Source organism: Vombatus ursinus, unplaced genomic scaffold, assembly GCF_900497805.2.
Source record: "Vombatus ursinus unplaced genomic scaffold, bare-nosed wombat genome assembly UNPS02000580.1, whole genome shotgun sequence".
NCBI classification, from domain to species: domain Eukaryota; kingdom Metazoa; phylum Chordata; class Mammalia; order Diprotodontia; family Vombatidae; genus Vombatus; species Vombatus ursinus.
In genome coordinates this window covers 2,231,457-2,254,148 of record NW_020940358.1, presented here as the reverse complement: position 1 = coordinate 2,254,148, position 22,692 = coordinate 2,231,457, and the positions used below count along the sequence as shown (strand labels likewise).

At 42.2% G+C, this 22,692-nt stretch overlaps 1 protein-coding gene across 5 annotated transcripts in view; it reads right to left on the bottom strand.

Moving 5' to 3' along the window:
• PNPLA7 (patatin like phospholipase domain containing 7) overlaps positions 1 to 22,692 on the bottom strand; it is a 184,947-nt gene that overhangs the window by 9,982 nt on the left and 152,273 nt on the right. For all 5 annotated transcript variants that reach the window (XM_027849420.1, XM_027849427.1, XM_027849422.1 and 2 more), the window contains 6 exons: positions 21,767 to 21,949; positions 21,193 to 21,311; positions 12,016 to 12,172; positions 3,951 to 4,067; positions 3,187 to 3,256; positions 1,939 to 2,055 (listed from right to left, as the gene is read on the bottom strand). In XM_027849420.1, coding sequence (XP_027705221.1) covers positions 1,939 to 2,055; positions 3,187 to 3,256; positions 3,951 to 4,067; positions 12,016 to 12,172; positions 21,193 to 21,311; positions 21,767 to 21,949 — 763 coding nt within the window. The remainder of the gene's footprint in view (positions 1 to 1,938; positions 2,056 to 3,186; positions 3,257 to 3,950; positions 4,068 to 12,015; positions 12,173 to 21,192; positions 21,312 to 21,766; positions 21,950 to 22,692) is intronic.

Sequence of the window (22,692 nt, the reverse complement as noted above, 5' to 3'; positions counted from 1 at the left end):
AGGTAAGAGGAAGCCACCGGTGCTTGTTGGGCAAGGGACTAATATGGTCAGATCTGTTCTTTAGGGAGATGATTTTGGCAGCTGTGTGGACTGGAGAAGGAAGAGTCTGGAGACAGGCAGACCAATTGGGAGACTGTAGTAATAGCCAAGGTGATAAGTGATGAGGGCCTGAGCTAGGTTGGTGACTGTGTGAGTGGAAAGAAAGGGATACATTGTGCAGAGAAAACTGACAAACCTTGGCAACTGACTGGATGGGAGGGGACAGGAAGAGTAAAGAATTGAAGATGACCCTGAAGATACCAACCTGAGTGACCAGAAGGATGTAGTGCTGTCAACAGAAACAAGTTAGGAAGAGGGGAGAATATGGAAAAAAGAGAATGAATTCTATTTTGGACATGCTGAGTTTGAAATGACTACAGACATCCAGCTGAAGATATCCAACAGGGAGTTGATGATGCAGGCCTGGAGTTCAGGAGAGGGACTGGGTCTGTATATACATATCTGGAGTTGTTTGCACAGATGATAGTTGAATCCAAGGATTTAACAAGATTAACCAAGACAGAGTGGGAGGAGAGCCCAGGATGGAGCCTAGGATACACTCACAAAAAGGACATGGGACAAGGATATTGGACTTGTAAAAAAAAAAAATACTGAAAAGGAGAAGCCAGACGGGAAGGAAGAAAACCAGGAGAAAGCAGTGTCATGAAAATCCAAGGGGTAAGAGGCGATCAACTGTATCAAATGCTGCAGAGAGGTCAAGAAGGGTAAGGACTAAGAAAAGGCCATGGAACTTGGCAATTAATAGATCACTGATAACCCTGGAAAGTACTGTCAGTGGAGTGATGAGGTTGGAAGTCAGTCTGCAAAGAGCTTAGAAGTGAATGTGAGATAAGAAAATAGATAGATGGCTCACAAAGGCACATCTGTCTTTGGCTGGTGCCCTGAGGCATCGGAGCCCTCACTGACCAACTAACCTCAAACACCCATCAGTCATTAGTGCTGTGCCTTACACTGGTATCAAGCTTGAGTTTCAAAGCATTCATTCACAGGTTTCACTATTCCCCCATGATGAGATGGACAAACTGAATTGTGGTGAGGTTAAGTAACTCATCACCAGCAGAGCTCGAACGAGATGCTAGGCTTTCTGAGTCCTGGTTCAGGGCTCCTTCCACCATATAATGCCACCTACTCAACAAGTATATGGGGAGAACTCTAGGGAGCATCAGCTCTACCAACCATATTGGCTAGCAGCTAATCCTATGAGGCATTTTCTTCCCCAGGCCCCAAAGGAACACAGTATTATTTATTGTAATACTTACAATACAGAACCTAATGAGACCATTTTGACTTGCTGAGTGTCCATTGCTATTGGGTCCCCTGAAATTTCAGAACCATCTTTGTGTGTGTTTTTGCCTCTGAGTGTGTTAGCCTGCTTCAGGCTTGGAAAGGTCTTGCTGGCTTGGGATGATCTTCTGAAGAGGACTTCAAAAGGTTAAAGATTATGCCTGGAATTGCCTCTAGGAGCCTTGTCTCAAACAGGGCTTTAATCCCTGATTTGGCGCAGAAAGGGGTTAATCTCTCCCTAGTACTTAAAATTGGCCTATTTCTATGCTTGGCCCTTGTTCTGATAACTAAGCTAATAAAAACACAGCCATATGTTCCGTATTGCGGGTGTGTATGAGTGTCTGTGTTTCCTTTCCTTGCTCCATGAGGACTCATTCCAGTAAATTAGTTTAAAATGTTTTTTTCTTGGCCCATTCTAAAGAAAACGTGCCACCACCCCAGCCTTTTTCTAGAAGCAGGTGGCAAAGGAGCCAATTTTATGTGAGTGAGGAAATGCACCTCTAGACCAAAAGTACACTGGCTCACAACAGTGACTGGCTCCAATCAAGCCGTCCTGCTCAAGCATTCTCCCCTTGTACACTAGGACAATCGTACCTGGGAGGTTGTTGATATAGCCACCATCCATCAGTAGGTGTCCATCTTTGGGGTCACAAAGCGGGGGCATGTAACCAGACAGAGACATACTGGCTCGGACATATCTCCACAGGCAGCCTGCAGAAATGAGAAAACAGAAGAGTAAATGGATTTATAGTTCTACCCAAAGGGAAAGGTGGGATGCCTGAGAAACTGGCAAATGATTTTAGGAAACTCAAGGAGGACAAGACAACCTTATGAGGATGGAGAGTGAGGGCTTGAGAGAGCACCATATGCCTCTGGGTGCTGGATCATGTGGCCTGATCAGGCAGGGTCCAAGTCTTTCTTACCACTACTGATTTATGCGGCCCATGAAATGGGTGACTCCTTCAGTGCTAGAATTTTCCACCCAAGGGCAGGGAGACCTTGCAGGGTAAATTCACTTTAAGGTTGTGGTAGTTAGGGAAGTTCTCCACTTAGCCCTGAAGTCAGGTCACCCTGCCTTGGAAGGAGGGGGTGTTTCTCACCCAGAGCCATGGGTAAGCTGACAGGAAATTTATTCCAGTTTTAGGAGAGAAGCACTAAATAACAAAAGCAGCAGCAGCAGCAGCTGCCATTTAAATAAAGGTTTACCATTTACAAAAAGCTCTACAATTATTTTCCAAGCCTTTATTCCCCACCAAAGACTCAGGCAAAGGGTATATGTGATCTTGGGCAGCTCTGAAAGGGCTTGCTTGATCCTGGAGATAGCCATGCCCTCCAAGAAAGGTCTATGGCCACTTTTCCAGGATACAGCTACATGTCTGTGTCCCTCCTGGGGGTCTGGCAGTGGTAGTATCCATTTTTCTCACTATATCAAAATTCTTCCTCCTATTATGACTACTGCAAGTGGTGGTCAGAGAAGACTCTCATATAGGCAGAGTGGGCCAATTTGGGAAAGATTAGTGGAGTACACCCCAGAGTAGTTGCCCCAGCACTTGGGTATAAACTCTCTCCACAGCTCTTTGCTCTCCCCTTCAGTCTAAGCATTCTAAGTATGTATTTCTATCCATCTCCCCTCTGACGTTTTGCTCCTGGTCTATGATTCCTTCCTCCCTCTTGGCTTTCCTCGTCTGATAGTCACATTCATTCCTCTTTCCTTTTTCTCTGGTTCCACAGATGGTCCTAGGTCTAGGAGGACAACAGATACAGTTCAACATTTGTGGCAAGAAAGGTCAATGAAGTGAGGGGATTTCTCAGTGGGGCTTCTGCTGTGAAGTGGCTACTTACCATCTGTGTGGACCCTCATTGTAGAGGCAGTGATATCTGTTGTGATAACAAAATAGGGAATCCAGAGATCCTAGACACAACAACAGGAGATACAGCTTAGCTGTGTCCCTCTAGGTTAAGATATACCTTCCTCATGATGCTGAGAGCAAACCCTTACTATAGGGAGTGGATGACGGAGGGAGGGAACAGACTGTCTTCTTTTCTGCACATTTGGTATCTATATATCTGTATCTAGACATAGAGATATAGATAAATCAGTAGCTTGTTGGACTTTAGGAGACCCTCCAGTCTCACCTGGTTTTCCCTGATTACTATGACAAGGCTAAAATCCTACATCCTCCCAAGACTGGAAGAAACAGATTTATCCTTTGTATAATGAGGACAGCGATATCTACTAACACATTAAACATACATTCATTTTGGCAAGGTAAGATTTGGCATGAAGTGTTTAACACCAAATGTCAACTGGATATAAAGCAAGTAAAACAATCATCTAAAGTTCCCAAGGGACTTTTCTGTCTGGCTAACGAAGGAAGGCAGTGTCACTATGGCTATACCAGCTCCTCTAGGCTAAAGGCATAGGGAGATGAGATGTATTTGACACCAACATGTGCCCTGCAGACCTGGGGATGGCTACATGCCATACTAGGCTGGTGTGGACTTTCTGTGCTCCAGCTGTGGGCCCCGAAGGTGGAAGGTCCTGTCAATTAGGCTCTCTCTACTACCATTCAACATAACCAGGCTTCCCTCTCCAGGGACCAAACCTCAATCTGTTTGTCTCTGAAGACTTTTCTGATGCCATTATTGAAAGCTGCTCCAGAGAACATGGAAGTGATTGGGTAAGTCAGGTCGAGCACTGTCTTCATCACTGAAGTCATATCCTGGGAGAAGACGGAGGAAATCAGTAACAGACCAAGGCTCACTTAATTTTGCTTTCACTACAAACAGATATGATGAAGAGGAAGAGGTTTAGTATACTACTGTGAAGACTGAGGCTATGATACATGGTAGAGCAGGGGAAATACAAAGCAACAGCAATGGGAAATATACCCAGGAATGACACTCATATCCCTTAGATATTCCAGTAATAGACACATACTCTTGCCTTAGCACAACAGAGATGGGAGGAAAAGACAATGTTTAAGATTTCTAAGATTTGGGAAGAAAAGATCTGATTTGGGGGAAGGGCAGGTTATCTCAAACACAGGGACCAGCCTATGAAAAGGCAAAGAGACAAGAGATAAAATGTTGTGTTTGTGGGACAGCATGTGGGCCAATTTGACTGGATTATAGAATGCATTAAAGGAAGAAACATGTAACAATCCTGGAAAGGTAGACTGGGGCCAGATTGTGAAAATCTTTGCTAAACAGAGTAGTTTGTATTTTATCACAGAGGCAATAAGGAGTTATCCTGCACAGGGGAGTGATATGGTCAATCTTGTGATTTAGGAGTATCATTTTGGCAACTGTGTGAAGGAAGACTTGGAGAGGGGAAAGACTGGAGACAGGGGGACAATTAATAAGCAACTGGCAATAGACTGGGACCTGGTGAGGTAATGACAGCCCAAACTACAGTGGTGGGTGGGCAAATGAAAAGAAAGGGATTGATGTGAGAGATGCTTTAGGGGAAAAATCATCAAGAGATGGCAACAAATGGGATATAAGGACTGTGGAAGAAGGAAGAGAGAAGGATGAATTTGAAATTGTGAAATTAGGTGACTGAAAGAATGCTGGTGCCCTCAGCTGAAACAAGGAAGTTAGGAAATTGGTGGATTGGAGGGGACAGACAAGCTCTGTCTTGAACATGGTACATATGTGCACCTTGCATATGGTAGACGCTTGGTAATTACGAAAAGCTGGTGATCCTAACTTTACTTTCATCTTGGCATCTTTCCCTTGGTTTCTCAGAATGCTAGATGCTAAGAGTTATGGCCTTGCACTTCTGTGCCATTCAATTCAATCCAATACACATTGATTAAGTGCCTCCTAAAGGTAGAGTATTAAGCAGCAATACTAGCTGGTCCTATGTTGCCATAAGAGGCAAGGAAGCCTGGAGGCTAGTGCTGAGAATCAGGAATGCTCTAGAGTCTCCCTCACTATGGAAGTCCAGGTACCTGCTCACTTACCCCCTAGAACTCTAAGCTAGAACTTCAATGACTCAATGCTGTTTCATAAGCTAACAGCTTGTTGGTTTGAAAATGTCAATCATGATTATTCCAGAACCATTGCCCACTGATCACTACTACCTCCTGTGTAGCAGAGTGATCACTGCTGCAGCCTGAGACTATCAGGCTATCTAGTATCGGGACTGGAAGGGACCTTAGGGCTATCAAGTCTAACCCTCTTGTTTCCTCTTGATGAGGAAACTGAGGCTTAGAGAGATTAAGTGACTTATTCAGGGTAATAGAGTAGCAAGTACCTAAGGCAGAATATGAACTCAGGTCTTCCTAAATACAGGTCCAGCACTCTATCTACAAACTTCCTAACTGGCTTCACGTAGAAACAATCTCATTCTTCTTAATGATCACCTTCTTGAGACTGACCCCAAACTTCTAACCCCATCTACTTTGTTTCACAAAGAAAATTCAGTCCCTACAATCATGATACCTGTATTATGAAAATTTAGAAATTATTCTTCTTAGGCAGGAAAGACAAAATTTATCTCTTTACTCTTAAGTGTATCAAGTGGACTGAAGAGTAAATTAATATAGTAAACAAAAAAAGGAAAGTTTCTCTTCCCATCTGCAAGTCCACTTTATAGGCTTATGAGAGTAAAATCATATTTGACCTCTCATTTTAGTTTCATGGGATCAGCTGGAATAGGAACAGGCTATTTCCTGCCATTTCCAGATCATTAAGGTCCTGATGTCCAGCAAACACAGCAGGATGCCCCTGGAGTGAGCCTAAGAGTGACCAGGCTCCTCATCCTGGGGCCAAGGACATAAGAAGGCTGCTCTTCCTTCAGAAGAGAGATCCCAATGATACTAAAACAGGTGAGGAGGGGTTGGGTTCATCCATTTCGTTCATAATTATTCACAATGGCATTATCTTCACTTTGCAAACAAATTCATAGCATACAATGAATCACAGATTTAGAGTTGGAAGGAACCTTAATAGTCATGGATTCCGATCCCATCATTTTACAGATGAGGAAACTGGGACTCAAAGAGGTTAAATCACTTGCCCAAAGTCATACAGCTAATAAGTGTCTGAGGTAGAATTCAAACTCAGGTGCTCATGACTCTAAGCCCAGTGCTCTGTGTGAACTATTTAATATGGCTCAGAAAATTTGATGGAATTGAGAAAAGGACCCAGGCATCCTAATTTCTAGGTTAGCTGCTGCCATAAAAGTTAGTTTTCTACCAATAGAGAATGGAAGCACCTGCTTACATATGTGGCTGTAAGCCCAAAAGCTTCTGATGCCCATTCAGTTCTCATTTCCTACCCTGGAAAGGCTCTGGCCTTGAGGATTCCTTGAAAGAGAGAGAGAGAAAGAGTCCAAGATTCCTGGGTTACCCCCTAGGACTGGCAAAAAGCAGCAAGGACTCAGTAACAATAGCAGTGTGATCTATGAGCTAGACCAGTTGCTTCCTCATTCCCTAGAGGCAGCTTATTCAGAAATTGATAAGCCTCAAGAATGCAGAAATGAGCCAACATTTAGCTCAAGATATCTGACCTTTGCCAAACACCAGTACACACGAGAGATGGGGAACAAATGGCCTTACTGTCTCATTAGTGATATCTGCATCACTATCATTTTACGCCCAGCCATACTTCAAAGGCTCTAAAATAGGATACAAAGGTAAAACTAATATCTCCAGAAAAAAGGAAGAGGAAATAGTAAATGACAGAACAGTTGGAAGAAGAGGAAGCAGAATGTTGAGGGAGAGAGGAAGGCAAATGCAGGTGAGAAGAAGCATCACTCTGTTCACTTAGGCTCTGGAGCCTGCAGCCTGCGCCCCTGGTGCCTCTGGCCTTAGACTCTGTCCTCAGCTGGGGTCAGCATGAAGCTAGGGGAGCACACGTGGTACTGCATGCCAGCCTCATCTGATAGAACCTCCAGGTCTTCATTGCATGGCAGGATGGTCACAAAAGGCGTTGTCCACTGCTGCTCTTCGTCTGCCAGCTAGCATCCATGCCCTTTTTGGCCTGTGTTGCTCTGTATCTGTAGCTGGCTTTGTGCAGATAAAAGCATGATGCATAAGAGAAAAATAAACAATACAGGATGCAAAGAGATTTCTACTGTTGTTTCCCAGTTCCTTTTTAGTTAACACTAGATTATGGCATGGTTCCATGAGCAGCAGTGTAAGACTCAGAGGGTCCTTCAACCCAAAAGGCAGCTCCTCTCTCACAGGAATAGTTTCCATCTCGGAGCATGGAGTGACTCATAAACCAACTCATTTATGGAATTAGAGGCCCTGGGAGACTTTTCCTTCTTAATTCAGGGGTTCTTAAGCTCAAAGGGAACACAGAAGTGGATGTCCTGGATCCACAGCCAATCTCCGTGCATTTCTAAGAGTCCTAAAATCCAGTGGTGCCTAATGATGAAGAAAATTTGGGATAATCCTGGTGTCTTCAATAATTTTACCCTATCAACAGCACAAGTTTTGATGAACTTTGGTCCCCTGGGTTTCAGCAGAAGTGGAAAAGCCAAGGTAACAGAATGGAGCACACCTTCATCCCCTTCTTCCTTGTAAATAAGGTCAGAATGGTGGCTAATGAACTTTCCTTCCCATGCTCTGATGTCCCTGAATGACACCACTGACCAAGTACTTTGTATGTTCTCAATAAGTGGTAATTCAGTCCAGCAGCCATCCCATCTGCCCAGCTCAGAGTTTCATGTGGGACCCACAAAGTTGCCACTAATATAATAATTACCAATATTTACTCACATATCTCCCTCCTCTCCCAAAATGGACACATACCCACATTTGGGAGCAAACATTTTAATTTTAATTCTGGCAGGAGATATTGTGCCAGTAACTGTGTGCTATAAGTATGAAAATACTTGCCCCCTAAAAACAGATGGGGATTCTCAGTTGAACAGCTTTTCTCAGAGCAAGAGAAGAACAATACTGTCTATAAACCAGTAAGGCTTTTCCAGATGTGAATGAGTACAAGTTCACTCAAGACTTGTTCTGTCTATTGAGGAATCACAGGAGTCTGAGCCAAGAGTTCGGTGGCTTAAAGGAGGAAAAGTAAAAGGAAGCATAGGAATATGAGCAAGGGGACAAGAGAGGAAAGAGCTTCCTCATGGTCGTGTTAAAGGTGGAGAATGTAAACAAGAAAAAAAAATATCATATTTCTTTCTCAGAATTAGGGAAGAGGAAAAACACAATGGGGAAAAATATGCAAATAAATACCATCTTAATAGTGTAATAAGTACCTATCACCATCAGAACACTCTTTGGAAATATAGACTAAGTGATCTCTCTTTTTCTTCCTCTGAAATCTCACAGCACTTATCACATTGTTTCCTTGTGCTATAATTAATATCTCCAAAACACTGTAAGCTCCTTGAGGGCAGGGCTGTCTATGCCTTGTCTACCTCAGCGGACATCTCCATCTCTTCAGTGCTGCATTCAGAGCCTTGCACACATCAGGAGAGGCATCGAGGAAGGAGAGGAGGAGGGAAGCAAGCATGGAATTATTAGGAAATGTGGCTGTCTGAGTTAACCAAAGCTGCTAATTTTGTAACCAGTCAGTCTGGAGGAAAAGAGTGATAAAGTATCAAGTCTTTGTGTTGAGACCACTCCTTTATATGACTTCATGTTTGGATATGTTCACATGGCTACAAGAACTAAGCAGTAGGAAACTTTCTGAACTGAGACTAAGATAATTAAGACTGTTGGTTTATGCATATTTAAACAGCAGGGATATACCTATTCTGACAACCACTACTCCTTGGATGATAAGATTCCTCATAACTTTCTTTTGTTAGATCTCTCTTCTCTTAATAGAGATGTAGGGGACCACGGGTATGGCATTTTGCATACAATGGCAGACATAACTATTGTGTCAATTTTGCTAAGCTGTTTTTCTTTCTTACAAGGAAAATTTTTTTATGGGAGGGAAGTATTGGCATTAAAAAAAAAACCCAAAAGGCATTAATAAAACTGGAAAAAAAACCCCTTATGTTGTCATCCCCAGGGTATTTCCCCAAACAGTGACACTGACAAAAGAAACTCAGAAAGGAAACTTCTATTACTTGCCCCTTCCCCTCTATTCTGGTCTGGCAGCTGGGGTCTCCCTACCAAGAAATGTAGGACAGGAGGCAGGTAATATATTTCACAGCACAGTGAAGCATACCCTATGGCCTGTGAACCTTGTCACTTCAGGAAAGGCTTCAGGAGTGAGGGCTACACAGCAAACAAAGAACTTGGAGTGCATGGGATGCTCTGTATTTCCAAGAAAACTTTGTATGGGCCCAGATCATGATCAATGGCTTCATAACAGTGTGTGGACAATTTTGCTGAGGAAAGAAGGTAAGGCTTAAGAAGCATAATGCTTTTTTAGGGCCCTGGGAACAAGAACCAGCCTCAAGTTTTGAGTTGCCTGTGACACTCCTCTTGAGGTTGGATCTGTGGGCTTCCATTTAGAGCTCTGGTACCTCCAGGTCTTTACTGCATAGCAGGGATGGTATACAAAGTTGGGGGTAGCGGTAATCCACTGATGAGTTATAAAAGTTGTACCTCATGCAAACACCCCAGCTCAGACTCCAGCTTGTGAAAGAAAAGGAGATAGAGACAGGAACTAGGGTCAGAGAATCTGCTAGGATTTAGGAAGACAAACTGGGCCAGAAAAAGAGCTTAATAGCAGGAGAAAAGTAGGATTTTGTTAGGACCAATACATTCATACCACTCCCTCCCCAGCCCTCAACAAAAAAGGCTTTTTTGGCTTTGTCCAGAACCTCTCGATTGCTAGCTTAAAGATCACTACTGTGCTTCAGAGGACAAACATTTAAGAATACCTTGAAGAACCAAGTTGTACCATTTGATACAGTGCATTTTTTTTCTTTCATCCATAACGCAAAAAAAAAAAAAACCAGAGATAGGAGAATAAATATTTTTTGTATAAATTGAAACTCCTAGTCCTTTTAGTGTTAAGCTTCTTTCAGGAATATAGGATGCGGAGAGGATAGGCTACAAATTCTAAATGTGAGTTTTCCAGTCTCTTTAGTACTTCCCAGACTCTCACACACAAGCCCTATGAATTCATCATGCTGGCTCCCTGCTCCAAGTGAGTAGGCCCACATACAGTATTTCCATTTTCAGCCCTGGCCTAGCATAAGAATATCTGTAACAGGGCTAGACTTTTGTATATTTTCATTGGCCACTGACCCAAAAGAAAAATTGAAGATCATGTATAAAAAAGCAACTTCATTTAGGCTTTTTATTTTCTTAGAGAACCACATTACTTTCTATTCATTTGCTTTTAAAAAACAAGAACAGATAATGTAAAGCTTTATTTAGTAACTATCCTAAATACTAAAAAATCTATTTCAGTAGCACATTTTGGTCAGTTAAAGAGGCGAGGTGAAAAGGAAAGAGAATAAAAGGGGGAAATGGAGAGCTACAAGAAAAGGGAAGAAGAGAAGGACAGAGGGAGAAAATAGTTCAAAATAGTGGGGAAAAGGAGAGAAAGGTAAAATGAAAGAAACACGGCTAGAGAAAGACACATATTCATGCAAAGAAAGTAAGAAATAAATGTAGGAATGGACAAAGCAAGAACTGAAAAAGACACATACAAGGAGAAAAGCTCAGTAGATTTGGAGATTGCTAGTCAGACCATATCCTATTGTTTACTTGTATTGTGGGTTTTATCACTAATAGGGTCACCACTCATTCTGTTTGAAATTATGTATGGCAAATAATTCACTCTTCATAACTCTTCAACTGCTTTAATCTTAGCATTTAGGGGCTCTACTCTGAATGGGATAACCAGTGCAGCCTCTAAGAGAGAAAACTGGCCCCAAAAGACCAGCAGAAACACCAAACTATAATCCCAACAGGAGGCTGGTGGGAGCAAGCCAAACGTGGCCTTGCTGAAGACCATGCCTGTCAACTCCACCCACCATGTGCAGCAGGAAAGAAATACTATCTGACTTGATTGCCTCAATTTGTGGGAACACGAAGAAAGATTTTATTCTTGTCTTCCTTTGAAACAAGAACAGACACTTTTGATCCAACTCAGAGTTTCAATCAAAATTCTGTTTTGTTCTACAAAAACAACTGCAGTATCTTTTTTAAATGGAAACAAGAGATAAGAAAACAGATGAATTCCTTCTCTGACACTGTCAGTTCTAAGTTCCCCATGTTACAATGATGGCTAGCCCAGTTTCAATCACTTTTAAATTTTTAAAAACTTTCTTTTCACCCAGAAATAATAGTCTTTACTTGCATTTCACTTTCTGTACTAGACTACATTGTTTTTGAAGCCTGGAGAGTGAAACCCAGGCTCATCTTCTCACTTACATTAAAGGGAAATTCTCTGCAGGAACAATAGACTCCTAGTCAGAAACCAGACCAAAAGAAAGAACAATATCACAATGATTCATCTCTCTCATTCCCATACCCCTTTTCTTTAGGGAGTTCAAAACCCTTTCTGACTTTATTTCACTCACCCCCATAACATCCTCGAGAGAAGACAAGGATTATGACCCTACTTCATTGTGGGAGAAGCTGAGGCACAAAGAGAGTAATGCTGATGAGGTGGTGACAGAAACAGACTAATAACCTTCCTGTCCCCTCCCACTTTATGCCCAGGCCACCATGCCATCTGCTGGATCTCACTTGAGCAGCATGAAACCACCCTCCTGGGCACACTCACCAAGGCCCACTGGCGGGCCCGAATCCTTGTCTGACTGTAGTTTCGCTCCTCAGCAAACAGAGCCCCCATGAAGGACCCAACTGAAGTTCCTCCTGTCATATCCACAGGAATGCCTGCCTCCATCAGGGCCTGGATGATACCAACTTGGGAGCAACCTCTGTAGAGTAGCAAGAAAAACGAAGTGAGGATTAAAGGCTCAGTTTCCTAACTGCCTTGAGAGAACAGCTTCATGTATTTGGGTGCAAAACAATCATCGTCTTGGAAAGCAAATCCTGAAAGAACTGGGAGGAAGAGTCAAAGTGGGATTGCCCTGCTTTTGTTAGCCAGAAAACTGCCTCCTTGGCCTATTCATGCCAGAGCACCTAATGAAGCTTCAAAGTTACCAATCAGACATGTGCATAAAGGAATAGATTTCCTTCGGCAGAAGGAAAAGAGGGAAGCCAGACTTATCAAGTGTTTGAGCTTTATGCTAAGCTGGTACAAGTGTGTACATGTGTGTGTGTGTGTTGGGGGGGGCAGAGTAGGGGAGGGGTTCTCAAGGAAAGGATCATTGATTTTTCTCCAAGACCAGCTCCATCTATTTTCTGTTACAGGGATATAGAGAGGGACTCCTGAGAAAGCTAACTATGCCCAGAATTCTTATGTGGGTTTGGGGACTAGTCATATATCTGTTACCTACAAAGCCATAGCAACCCATCTGTACTTGGCTTCCTCATTTAAACATATGAGCCAGGGGCAGAATCCTACCTCTTGGCTTCTGGAGACACATGGCTCAAGGGCCAACTAGCTCACTACAGATAAAAATGCTTAGATGCTTCTGACTGATGTTCTAAATTCTGAAATGGGATATTCCCATCAATGTGCTATAGTCGAAAGCTCTTCCTACTTTCTATCTTGCTGAGGCTTGAAAGACCAATAAATACTATGCCTGCTACCCCTGTGGATTGTGCCACAATCTAAAGTCTCCTAATGAAATGTCTTATGTAGCCTCAAGTCACTAGGGAAATAATGAGTAGTCATTAACAACAGAAGAGTTTGCACTCTACTGGCCCCTAAACTGTAACACTGGAAATCCTACCACAGCTAGTAGCACATCTGGCATGTAGTGGGCAATTATTAAATGCTTACTCCATCTGTCTGTCTATCACAGAGGCTGCCAGACATGAGATTTGATACCTGTCCCCAGGGAAGGTTCCAAAGACTTTCTCTGTGCTCACCCATCCGTGGCCCAAAATGTGCACAGCTAATTCATGGGGAAGAGACATGTCTGCACTTGTGACAAGATAAAACATCTCTTTAGTGGCCAGCAACTCATTGTGGGATGCATTTGGAACAGAGCTGCTAGAGGAGCTGTGTCAGCACTAATGAGCCAGACCTCAGGCTGCTCTGAAGGGCAAAGAACAAACCAACTAAGCAGGCAGAAGCAGACCGGAGGGTATCAGGAAACAAATAGCTCACAAGATGGGGCTGGGATAGGACCAAATGTGTTCTGGTTTCCTGCAGTCAGAGATGACCCCACTCCTGGTCCAAATGAGAAAAAATTTCCAAAATCCATATCATAGTCACTACCTAGAAGTTATCACACAGCATGATAAATGAATGGCATAGGATACACATTTGAAGAGAATGAAGCCAGATAGATCAGGCTTTCTAATAGACAGCTCTTTTGGGGCCCAGCTTTTGAAAACTCGGAAGTTTCTTCATGTCTTCAACTTAACATGGGAAGATCAGCAACTTTGATTTTCTGACCTGGAAATAGTAGCTCATTTCTAAGGAAAGAATGGCATAAATATCATTGTTTAGAAATCAGAGTCATAAAATATTATAATGTGGTTCAGAGACAAAGACCTTTAGGTTCTTATCAAATAGATCAGCTAGGATTTAAAATCGGGAGACTGTACAGAGAAATAAAACATACAACGGGAGGAAGCCTGTGCTGGGGAGGGAGGTACGTAGGATGGGAAAATTTTTCTTTTTGAGAACAATCCTGAAAGTTAACACATTTCTCTACATCCTAGTGGGTTTAAAATCTTACATCATTTCTCATTTTTTAGGTCAAAAGTTGTATAGTGAAGAGATTTTTTGGTCCCAAGCAGTTCTAGCTTCTTCAACCTTCCCTGCCATTGCTGAGCTAGGCTTGGCACAGACATAGAGGGTAGTAGAAAGCGTGAGGGTGGGGTGGGGTGGGGTGGGAGTGGGGTGATATATATCAGGGTTCCAAACTACACACAACAGTGTGAACTCTGAAGGTCAGCATGGGTTGTGCCAAAGCAGGAAGAACAGAAGAAACTGTGCCTCTGGGAAAGAACAGGGTAAGTGTTGACAGCTGTCAAAAGCACATTGCACAGCTATGTTTTTAACACCAGATATAAGTAACCTTAATGAGCTTCATTTGAGCCAAGTCTGGGAGTAGCTAATATCCCCAGAGTAGAGAAAAATCTCATTTTAGCCAAGGCAAAGGGCTCAAGATAAGAAATGTGTCACATCTCTAAGACACATGAGCTTTAATAAAACTCCATTAACTGGCAATTCTGGGTGTGCGCTTCAGAAGCCACAAGCTGTAATCTACTGAAGAGCCAAGGTTTCAGGTGACTAATGTTGAAAGAGTCATCATAGTTAGACTCATCTTGTTCATGTGAAATTAGGCCTGAGGCAGAGGAAGGAAATGCTCTAGAAAAGCTCAGGAATACCACTAAAATGTTACCCTATTCTTAGGGAGAGTAGTTAAGCATTAAGAAGTCATCAATTTTTACCTTTGGACAACATATTTGTCTGAATCTGTAGCAAAAGTTACTGAAATGTCGGGCTAGAAAAGCTCTGCTTAAATGGAAATGTCACCAGTCACATGAGTGGTTTCCACAAACTCTATGGATAATAATCGCCCCTGCAGCCTGACAAGGCTTCCATGAGAATGCTAACTTTCAGCCTAATGTGTTCACACAAGTATTATCCCACAGTGATGGGGGCAAAGCAGCCAGGAAGGGTTGATCAAGGACCAAGTGGAACAGAGCCAAAAGGACTTCTATTACAACTGAATGTCAGAATGGCATCTATGATTGTGTGTGTACACACCCACACCCACACCCACACACAGAGCTAGTAACCAGTGGCATCTGTTTTATAATGTAGGGGTGATTGTCTTCATTGCCTGCTCCCTTGCCCTACTATTCTTTGACATAGCTCTAGAAATGCAAGTGATAGCAATAAGACAAGATAAAGAAAAATTAAAGGCATAAACACTGGCAAACAGGAGATAGAATTATCCCTACTTGCAGGTGACATGATGGTTTACTTAGAAAATCTCAGAGAATCAATGAAGAAACTAAAATAAAGGTGATTGATAGCTTCAGTGAAGTATGATACAAAATAAATAAATAAAAATGACAAGTATTTCCATATAGTAATAACAAAAACCAGGAGGAAGTGGTAGCAGGAGAAAGCCCATTCAAAATGTTTGCAAAATGCATAAAATATCTGGAAGCCGATCTCCCAAGACATACTCAAGATTTATATAACTATAATTAGAAAAGACTTTACAGAAATAAAGGAAGACAAATAATTAGGGGGATATTCATTGTTCATGGTTGAGATGAGCCAAGATGACAAAACTTACATTCACTTATACATTTAGTGCTGTATGAAGATTACCAAGGAATTATTTTATAAACTTACCAAATTATAATGAAATTATTTTTGAATAACAAAAGGGAAATAATGAAAAAAGTTAAGAATGCAAGGGGAATATACTCTTACAAACTCCAAACTTTATTACAAGGAATTAAGCATTAAAATTACTTGGCATTGGTTAAAAAATAGAGAAGTCAATCAGCAGAGAGACTAGAATAGCAAGAAACTATTAAACACAGTAACTTTGTGTTTGATAACCCTCAAATATAAACTACAGGGGGAAAGAACAAATGGTAAAACCAGAACACAGATTAGCAGGTATATACCAGCATTTCACACTATGTGCCATGGTAAGCTTCCAAAGGATATATGACCTAACTATTTAAGTCAGGGGTAGGAAACCTACGGCCTCAAGGCCACATGGGGTCCTCTAGGTCCTCAGGTCCAGCCCTTTGACTGAGTCCAAGTTTTACCGAATAAATCCGAATTTGTTCTGTGAAGTTTGGATTCAGTCAAAGGGCCACATTTGAGGACCTAGAGGGCCCCATGTGGCCTCGAGACTGCAGGTTCTCCACCCCTGAGTAAGTTATTAGCCCTGGGACAAGAGCCTGGCACCTCCCAGTTTCCAAGCTAACCTCCTGCCTCCTAACCAGGCTCCAGAAACTCCTCTAGGGCAATACCTCTTGTTTTTGTCTACTGTGTGGCTTCTCAGGGTCTCACAAGCCATGGTATCACCACCTGCCATGAGGTTATGTACTGAATTACCTACCTTCCTTGACAGACTTTGTTCCAACTACTGATACTCTGCCTGAACTCATTCCTCAATAGTCAGCATAATCCTATCTCCCTATACTCTCTCCAGGGCAGCTAGGTAGATAGAGCTAGATGGATAGAGAGCACTGGGCTTGGAATCAGGAAGACATCTTCCTGAGTTCAAATATGGCCGTAGACACTTATTAGCTGTGTGACCCTGAGCAAGTCACTTAACCCTGTTTGCCTTGGTTCCTAATCTGTAAAATGAGCTGGAGAAGGAAATGGTGAACCACTTCTGTATCTCTGCCAAGAAAACCTCAGGGGCATGAAGAGTTGGACATGACTGAAATGACTAAACAACAACAAACATACTCTCTCTATCCCAGTACTTTTGAGTATCCTCCCCACCAATGACAATGTACAAGCCCTTTTCCCCATCCCCAGCTTCCTGTTCCTTCATTCCCATCCACTTTAACTCTGTCCCTCCCCGCAGTTTCCCATATCTGCCTGCCATTTTCATGGTGACCTCTGGAAAAGAAAAGTTCCATAATTAAAGAACTTTTCTTTTTAAACTTCTTCCTCTCTCACTCATTGAAACTTGGCTTTCTCTTAATAACACTACTTTCCTCTCTACTCTTTCTTTTTTTTTTTTGTGAGGCAATTAGGGTTAAGTGACTTGCCCAGGGTCACACAGCTAGTAAGTGTCAAGTGTTCGGTCTGAGGTCGGATTTGAACTCAGGTCCTCCTGACTTCAGGGCCGGTGCTCTATCCACTGCGCCACCTACCTGCCCCTCCACTCTTTCTAATAGTGGCTATACTTTCTCTCCTACTCCTGACTCTTTGGTTGTGGTAAGAGAGGCAGGATATCTCCTGTTCTCCATTTATACTTCCAGATTCTTCATCTATCACAATCAATCAGCAATCTCTACTCTGAAATTTGAAGTTCACACTATCCAAATTTATCAACCCATCCATATCCTGGTGGCTATTATTTATTGTCCCCTAAGATAAGTTTCTTCCTTCTTCAATGAGTTCAATGCCTGACTCACAGACTTTCTATCCAACTTCCCACCATTCCCCAACTCTGTCCTCCTGACCTTATATGAGGAGACTTCAACATACAAAATGAAGCTCCCTCAAACACCCTAACTTCCCAGTTCTTCCATCTATTAAATTCCCATGACCCACTCCTTCATTCCATCTCAGCTACTTGGAGAGATGGTCATACCCTTGATCTTGTCATCATCCACAAATGTATTACTTCTATGTTCAAGAACTAAATTCCTTAATATGATCATAATCTTTTATCATTCCATCCTTCCCTATTCCACATGATTTTTAACCCTATTCTTTATCATCGCTATGGCCTCCATTCTCTCAATTATTTAATTACTTCCCAGGCATCACTCCTGCATTTTCTTCTCTTTCCTATTTTGAGCCCGTGGTGAAGTCTGACTCTATTTCATTTCCCTCCCATCTGTGCTTCTGCTTCTTCAGACTTTTCCACTATAACTGAACTACCTTCTCATGCTAAAACTTCCATTAGTACTTGGGATCTGCTTATTCGGAATATCCCTTCACCATGCTGGCACCTTTCTCTCATTGGTGAGCTCTTTCCAGGGGCCTTATGTCTAATTAGATTCTCTCTATGACTCTTGATAATAGCTGCTGTTTTCACAGCTCCAGCTGGAGGCCTGTAAGGTTTCAGCACTCCCAAAGTGGTAGGATCTGGGGAGAGGTCTTCTTATTGCCCTCCTGACCCAGGCTTGTTTCTGGTTGAGTGTTTCAGCAGATTGCTTCTTGACTCAGCCACTACTGGTCCACTGGGAAGCTCTCCAGGTTTGGAGCGACTGAACTCTGGCTCTTCTTTGGTCTGGGACACTGCGCTCTGTTCCTGGGATCAGAGCCACACAACTACCATCTGTTTCTGGAGCTTGTTCCTTGCTCAGTAGACAGGTACTCTCACAACACCTCCTCTCTACCCTGGATTTCTGACTTGGCACTTCCCAACTCGTGGGAGATAAAATGGGCTATTACTTGGCACCCATTCCCAAACCCAGCGCTTCATCAAGGATCCCCTGGGATCTTTCCGGTGCCCTCTCTTGGCCCTCTCTCGTCGGTCCCTTGGTGCTAGAATGCTCCCCAACATAGCCACTGTGGGTTCCCGCCAGCCCCCATCTCCAGTGTCCCCAGACCTGTCTTCCTAAGCTACCGTGGACTGGAAAAATGGTTCACTGTGACTTCTTTTTGGCTTCTTGACCAGAATTCAGTCTAGTGCATTCTCTAGATATTTGGTGAGGAGAGGTAGCAGGGCAGAACTAAACTCTAATGCTTCCTCTAACTCTACCATCTGGACTTCTCTCAGGTTTCTCTTTCTCAACACCTCAAACTAAACAAGTCCAAAATAGAACTTAATCATCTTCCCTCATAAACATCCCAACTTTCCTTTTTCTTCTGACTACACCATCACTTGTCCAGTCACTCAGGCTAGAAAGTACCTATCTTTCTAGATATCTAGAAACTAAACTATTTATCAGGCTAGAATTATCTTTCCCTCTTCGTTCTTGTTCACCACCCAAATCCAATCCAATTGCCAATTCTTGTTGATTCTATCTTTTTAATATCTCTTGCATACATCCCCCTCTCCACACAAACGGCTAACCCATTTAGTTCAGGACTCCTCACATGTCACCTGGATGACATAATAGAAGCCCATATTTATATGATGCTTTTAGTTTACAAAGCACTTTCATCACAACTCTACAAGGTAGGTAAGACAACCATTATCATCCCCATCTTACAGATGAGTAAACTGACACTTTAAGAGGTTAAGTGACTTGTCCAAGGTCACATAGCTAGTGAATAGTAGAGCTGGGAGCAAAATCAAATTATCTATTTCTAACTCCAGTATTATTTCTTCTATACCACACAGTATCTTTCAATTCTTCTCATCTGGTCTTTGCATAAGACTGATCAAAGCTGTCTGCCAAATACCTTCAATACCTTTTTATTCACTATAAAATAAAATGAAAACTCTAAGGTTGGCCAGTATTTAAAAAGGCATCCATGATTTGACTTCAAACTACCTTTCTAGTCTTATTACACATTATTCTCCTTCACATTCTCCATGTTTCAGCTAAATTAGTTGAGTAGCTATTCCCTGAACACATTTGCCTCCATATATTTCCATGCCTTGAATGCAACTTCTTCCTCATTTCTACTAACTGAAATCCTCTTCCTTCAAAGTCCAGTTGAGGTGGTCCCTTTTTCATAAAGCCTTTTCTCATCCCCACCTCCTCCCATCCACCCCCACCTGCCAGTTTAAAATAATCTCTTCCTCCTCAAATTAGAGTATTTTGGCTGAATATTTCTTTTGTCCCTTTCACATTATACCACATGTTCCTTTCATTTTCTTATACTTATTTTTGCTCATGTTGTATCCCCCCCTTAGATTATACACCTCTTGAAGACAAAGTAACATGTTATTTGTCATCTTTCTTTCATTTACGTGGTTTCCTGCACATATAGACACATTAAACAGTTGTAGAAATTAAATTTGTTGACATTAAGCATGATGTTTTCTAGGCTTCTAGTCAGTGCCTCAGGAGCTTCTATCTTGGCAAAAGATACACATAGGAGCAGGTTCCATTAAGTTATAACATAACTACCAGCTATTTGTTCCCAGTGTGCTGGATGAGAAAAAACACTGGAGTAAACATTCAGGCGACCTGCACAAGGAATCACTTCATCTTTCTGGGTCTTAGATTCCTCAAGTGTAATTATAATCCCTGCACTGCCTACCTCATAAGGTCATTGCAGAGATCAAATCAGAGAATGTACGTAAAGAGATTTGTAAACTGCAAAGTGCTGAACACATATAAACATTGTTACGATCAGCATTATTAACATTCAAGAATGAACATTCATAACATGTTCTTAAATAGGCCATCAACACATATAGTTACAGTGAATCTCTTCCAAACAGAAAGACATTCTCTTTCATTGTCTCACCTCCACCAACTTGGCTCCCTGGTTCTACCTTTTTTCTAAATAAACATGAAGTAGCAGCAACACAAGTCGAAATCTAAGGAAAAATGACCAATATTTTGAAAATGAGGGATGGATGATGCCATAGAATACAAATAAAAACAGGACACAATAATATCTTCATGGAAGCATACAATTTAAGTGAAGAGGTGAGAGCCAGAGAGATATTAACAGTAGGAAATGTTACATTTAAAAGTCCTTTAAGGAATTAACCTGCGTTGGAATGAAGAGATATTTTTTCATCTTTTTAAGACAATCCACAGAGTTTAAAGATTTCTAATTTCAAAAAATCCTGTGAGGCATTTGTAAAAACTTTCAGGAAACTACTGAAGATTGAAATTGTGAATCAGAAGGATGAACTACAAATTAAAATTTTTCCTATTGTCTAGACTCAGACATCTTCCACAAAACCATAAATCTTCACAGGGGTGGGGGCCCTTGGTAGAGCTCCCTATAATGGTTAGTTATTGATATTCCTGCTCTGTTCCCTGGCATGCACATTATGAAGGATGCCCCACAAATCCCTCTAGGGGATTTTGACCACGATTCAAAAACTAACCCCAGCCAAGTCCTGAACAGGAAGAGCTCCTTGGCAGTTTCATCCCTTTTTCTGCAGAGGAGGAACCTCACCTTGACACCAGAAGGTGGGAGAGTGGAGCTCGACAGTGAAAAGCAAGCAGCTCACCAGGTCTAAAGAAAATCCTCCAAAGTTCAGCTCAGAATTTTGGAGGGCACATCAAAGGAGCTCACCTTGCTCCTCCTCCTCCAAGCACTAATGCAACAGCATTGCCAGTCAAAACTCGAGCCAAGCGGGAAAAGTCAGAGTGCAAATCAGGAGGCTTCTGGAAAACACGTTCATACATTTCCACCTATAAGAGGGAGAAAACAATTTTCTTTGGTACTTGGGGCAGCTTCTCAAATGACAAGACTAATACTACCCCTGACGCTCAGGTGTTTGATCAGTACAGCCATACCTTATTAATTTGCCTCCCTTCTTGCTTCCTCAGTGTATCAGAAGTATAAGTGTAAGATACAGTTGGTCTGTGCCTTAGAGGAGCCACCAGGGCTGGTGAGATGGTAATGTGACCTGGAGCTCCAAAAGTGTGATATTCCAAGGAAATAACCTCTTTACTGTCATGGCACTGAACATGCAGTTTTCTAATCCAAGCGCCATCATTTCCATGAGATAGTTTAGGGAAACTGCTGCCCAGAGGCCTACTTAATCAGAACAACTTGAGAAGTCAGAAGTAGGATTCAGGAATCTCAAGTGCCAGATTTTGGGGAGCAGACTAAGAAGCTAGACTCAGACTGTTCTGACTCTTACCAGTTTGGTCCGGGTCCTGCGAGAAAAGACCCGGCGGGGGCAGCGAAGGTGCAAGTGGCCTGAACACCAGCTTCTCATGTTAAGCCACTCAACTGTGCGGGAAGGCTCTGGCCCATCCTCCTTGTGAAGTAGGACCAATTGCTTCTGAGCACGAACAGCTGTGTTCTCCAGCATCTTCTCCAGCTAAAGGACAGAAGACATAGTCAGAAGCTCCTTTGCTCCAGGCTCAGGTCTAATAGATCCAGGTCAAGATGAAGATGAAAATATAGGACATGCTCACATATCCGTGGCCAACTTTCAGTTTATGGGCCTGAATATATTTCCTCTGCTCAGTTTTAGACTTTTATATTCTGTAAAAAGACTTTTTGCAAAACAGAACACTGCCATAGAACTCATATCAAGCTGATGGTAAACTACTCCTTATGTTAAAATACCTTCTAATGAGAGTCTTCCGGTTATTATTTCCTGTCTGACTAAAGCAAGTCCTTTTTATAAAGATGAACATCAGCTTTCCCTGAAATCCCAGAAAGAACTATCCCCTGAGATCATCTAATCTACTTTGTCTCTGAATCATATGATTTCTAAGCAGACCAGTTTCTACAAACCCTTTTGCCTGGAAGTCAACGTCCTGTAGCTGTGTTGTACCAAAGGAAGATAAGTTTAGTTTTGTTTGTAATTAAGGAACTATAATACTGACTTATAAATATGACTTGTAAGTATGGTTAGAATGAATATTCTAGCAGGGCCTGATCCTACTACAGGGCTTACTACCTAAGAATTCCTAGAGCAGTGGACATGAAAGTATAGCAGAAGAGACCTGGGTAAACCAGGCAAACCTTGGTCAACTCCTTACTATACCACCAGCTCTGTATGGCCTTTCCTAATTATGTGTTCCATTAAACAATTAATCTTTACCGAACATCTGC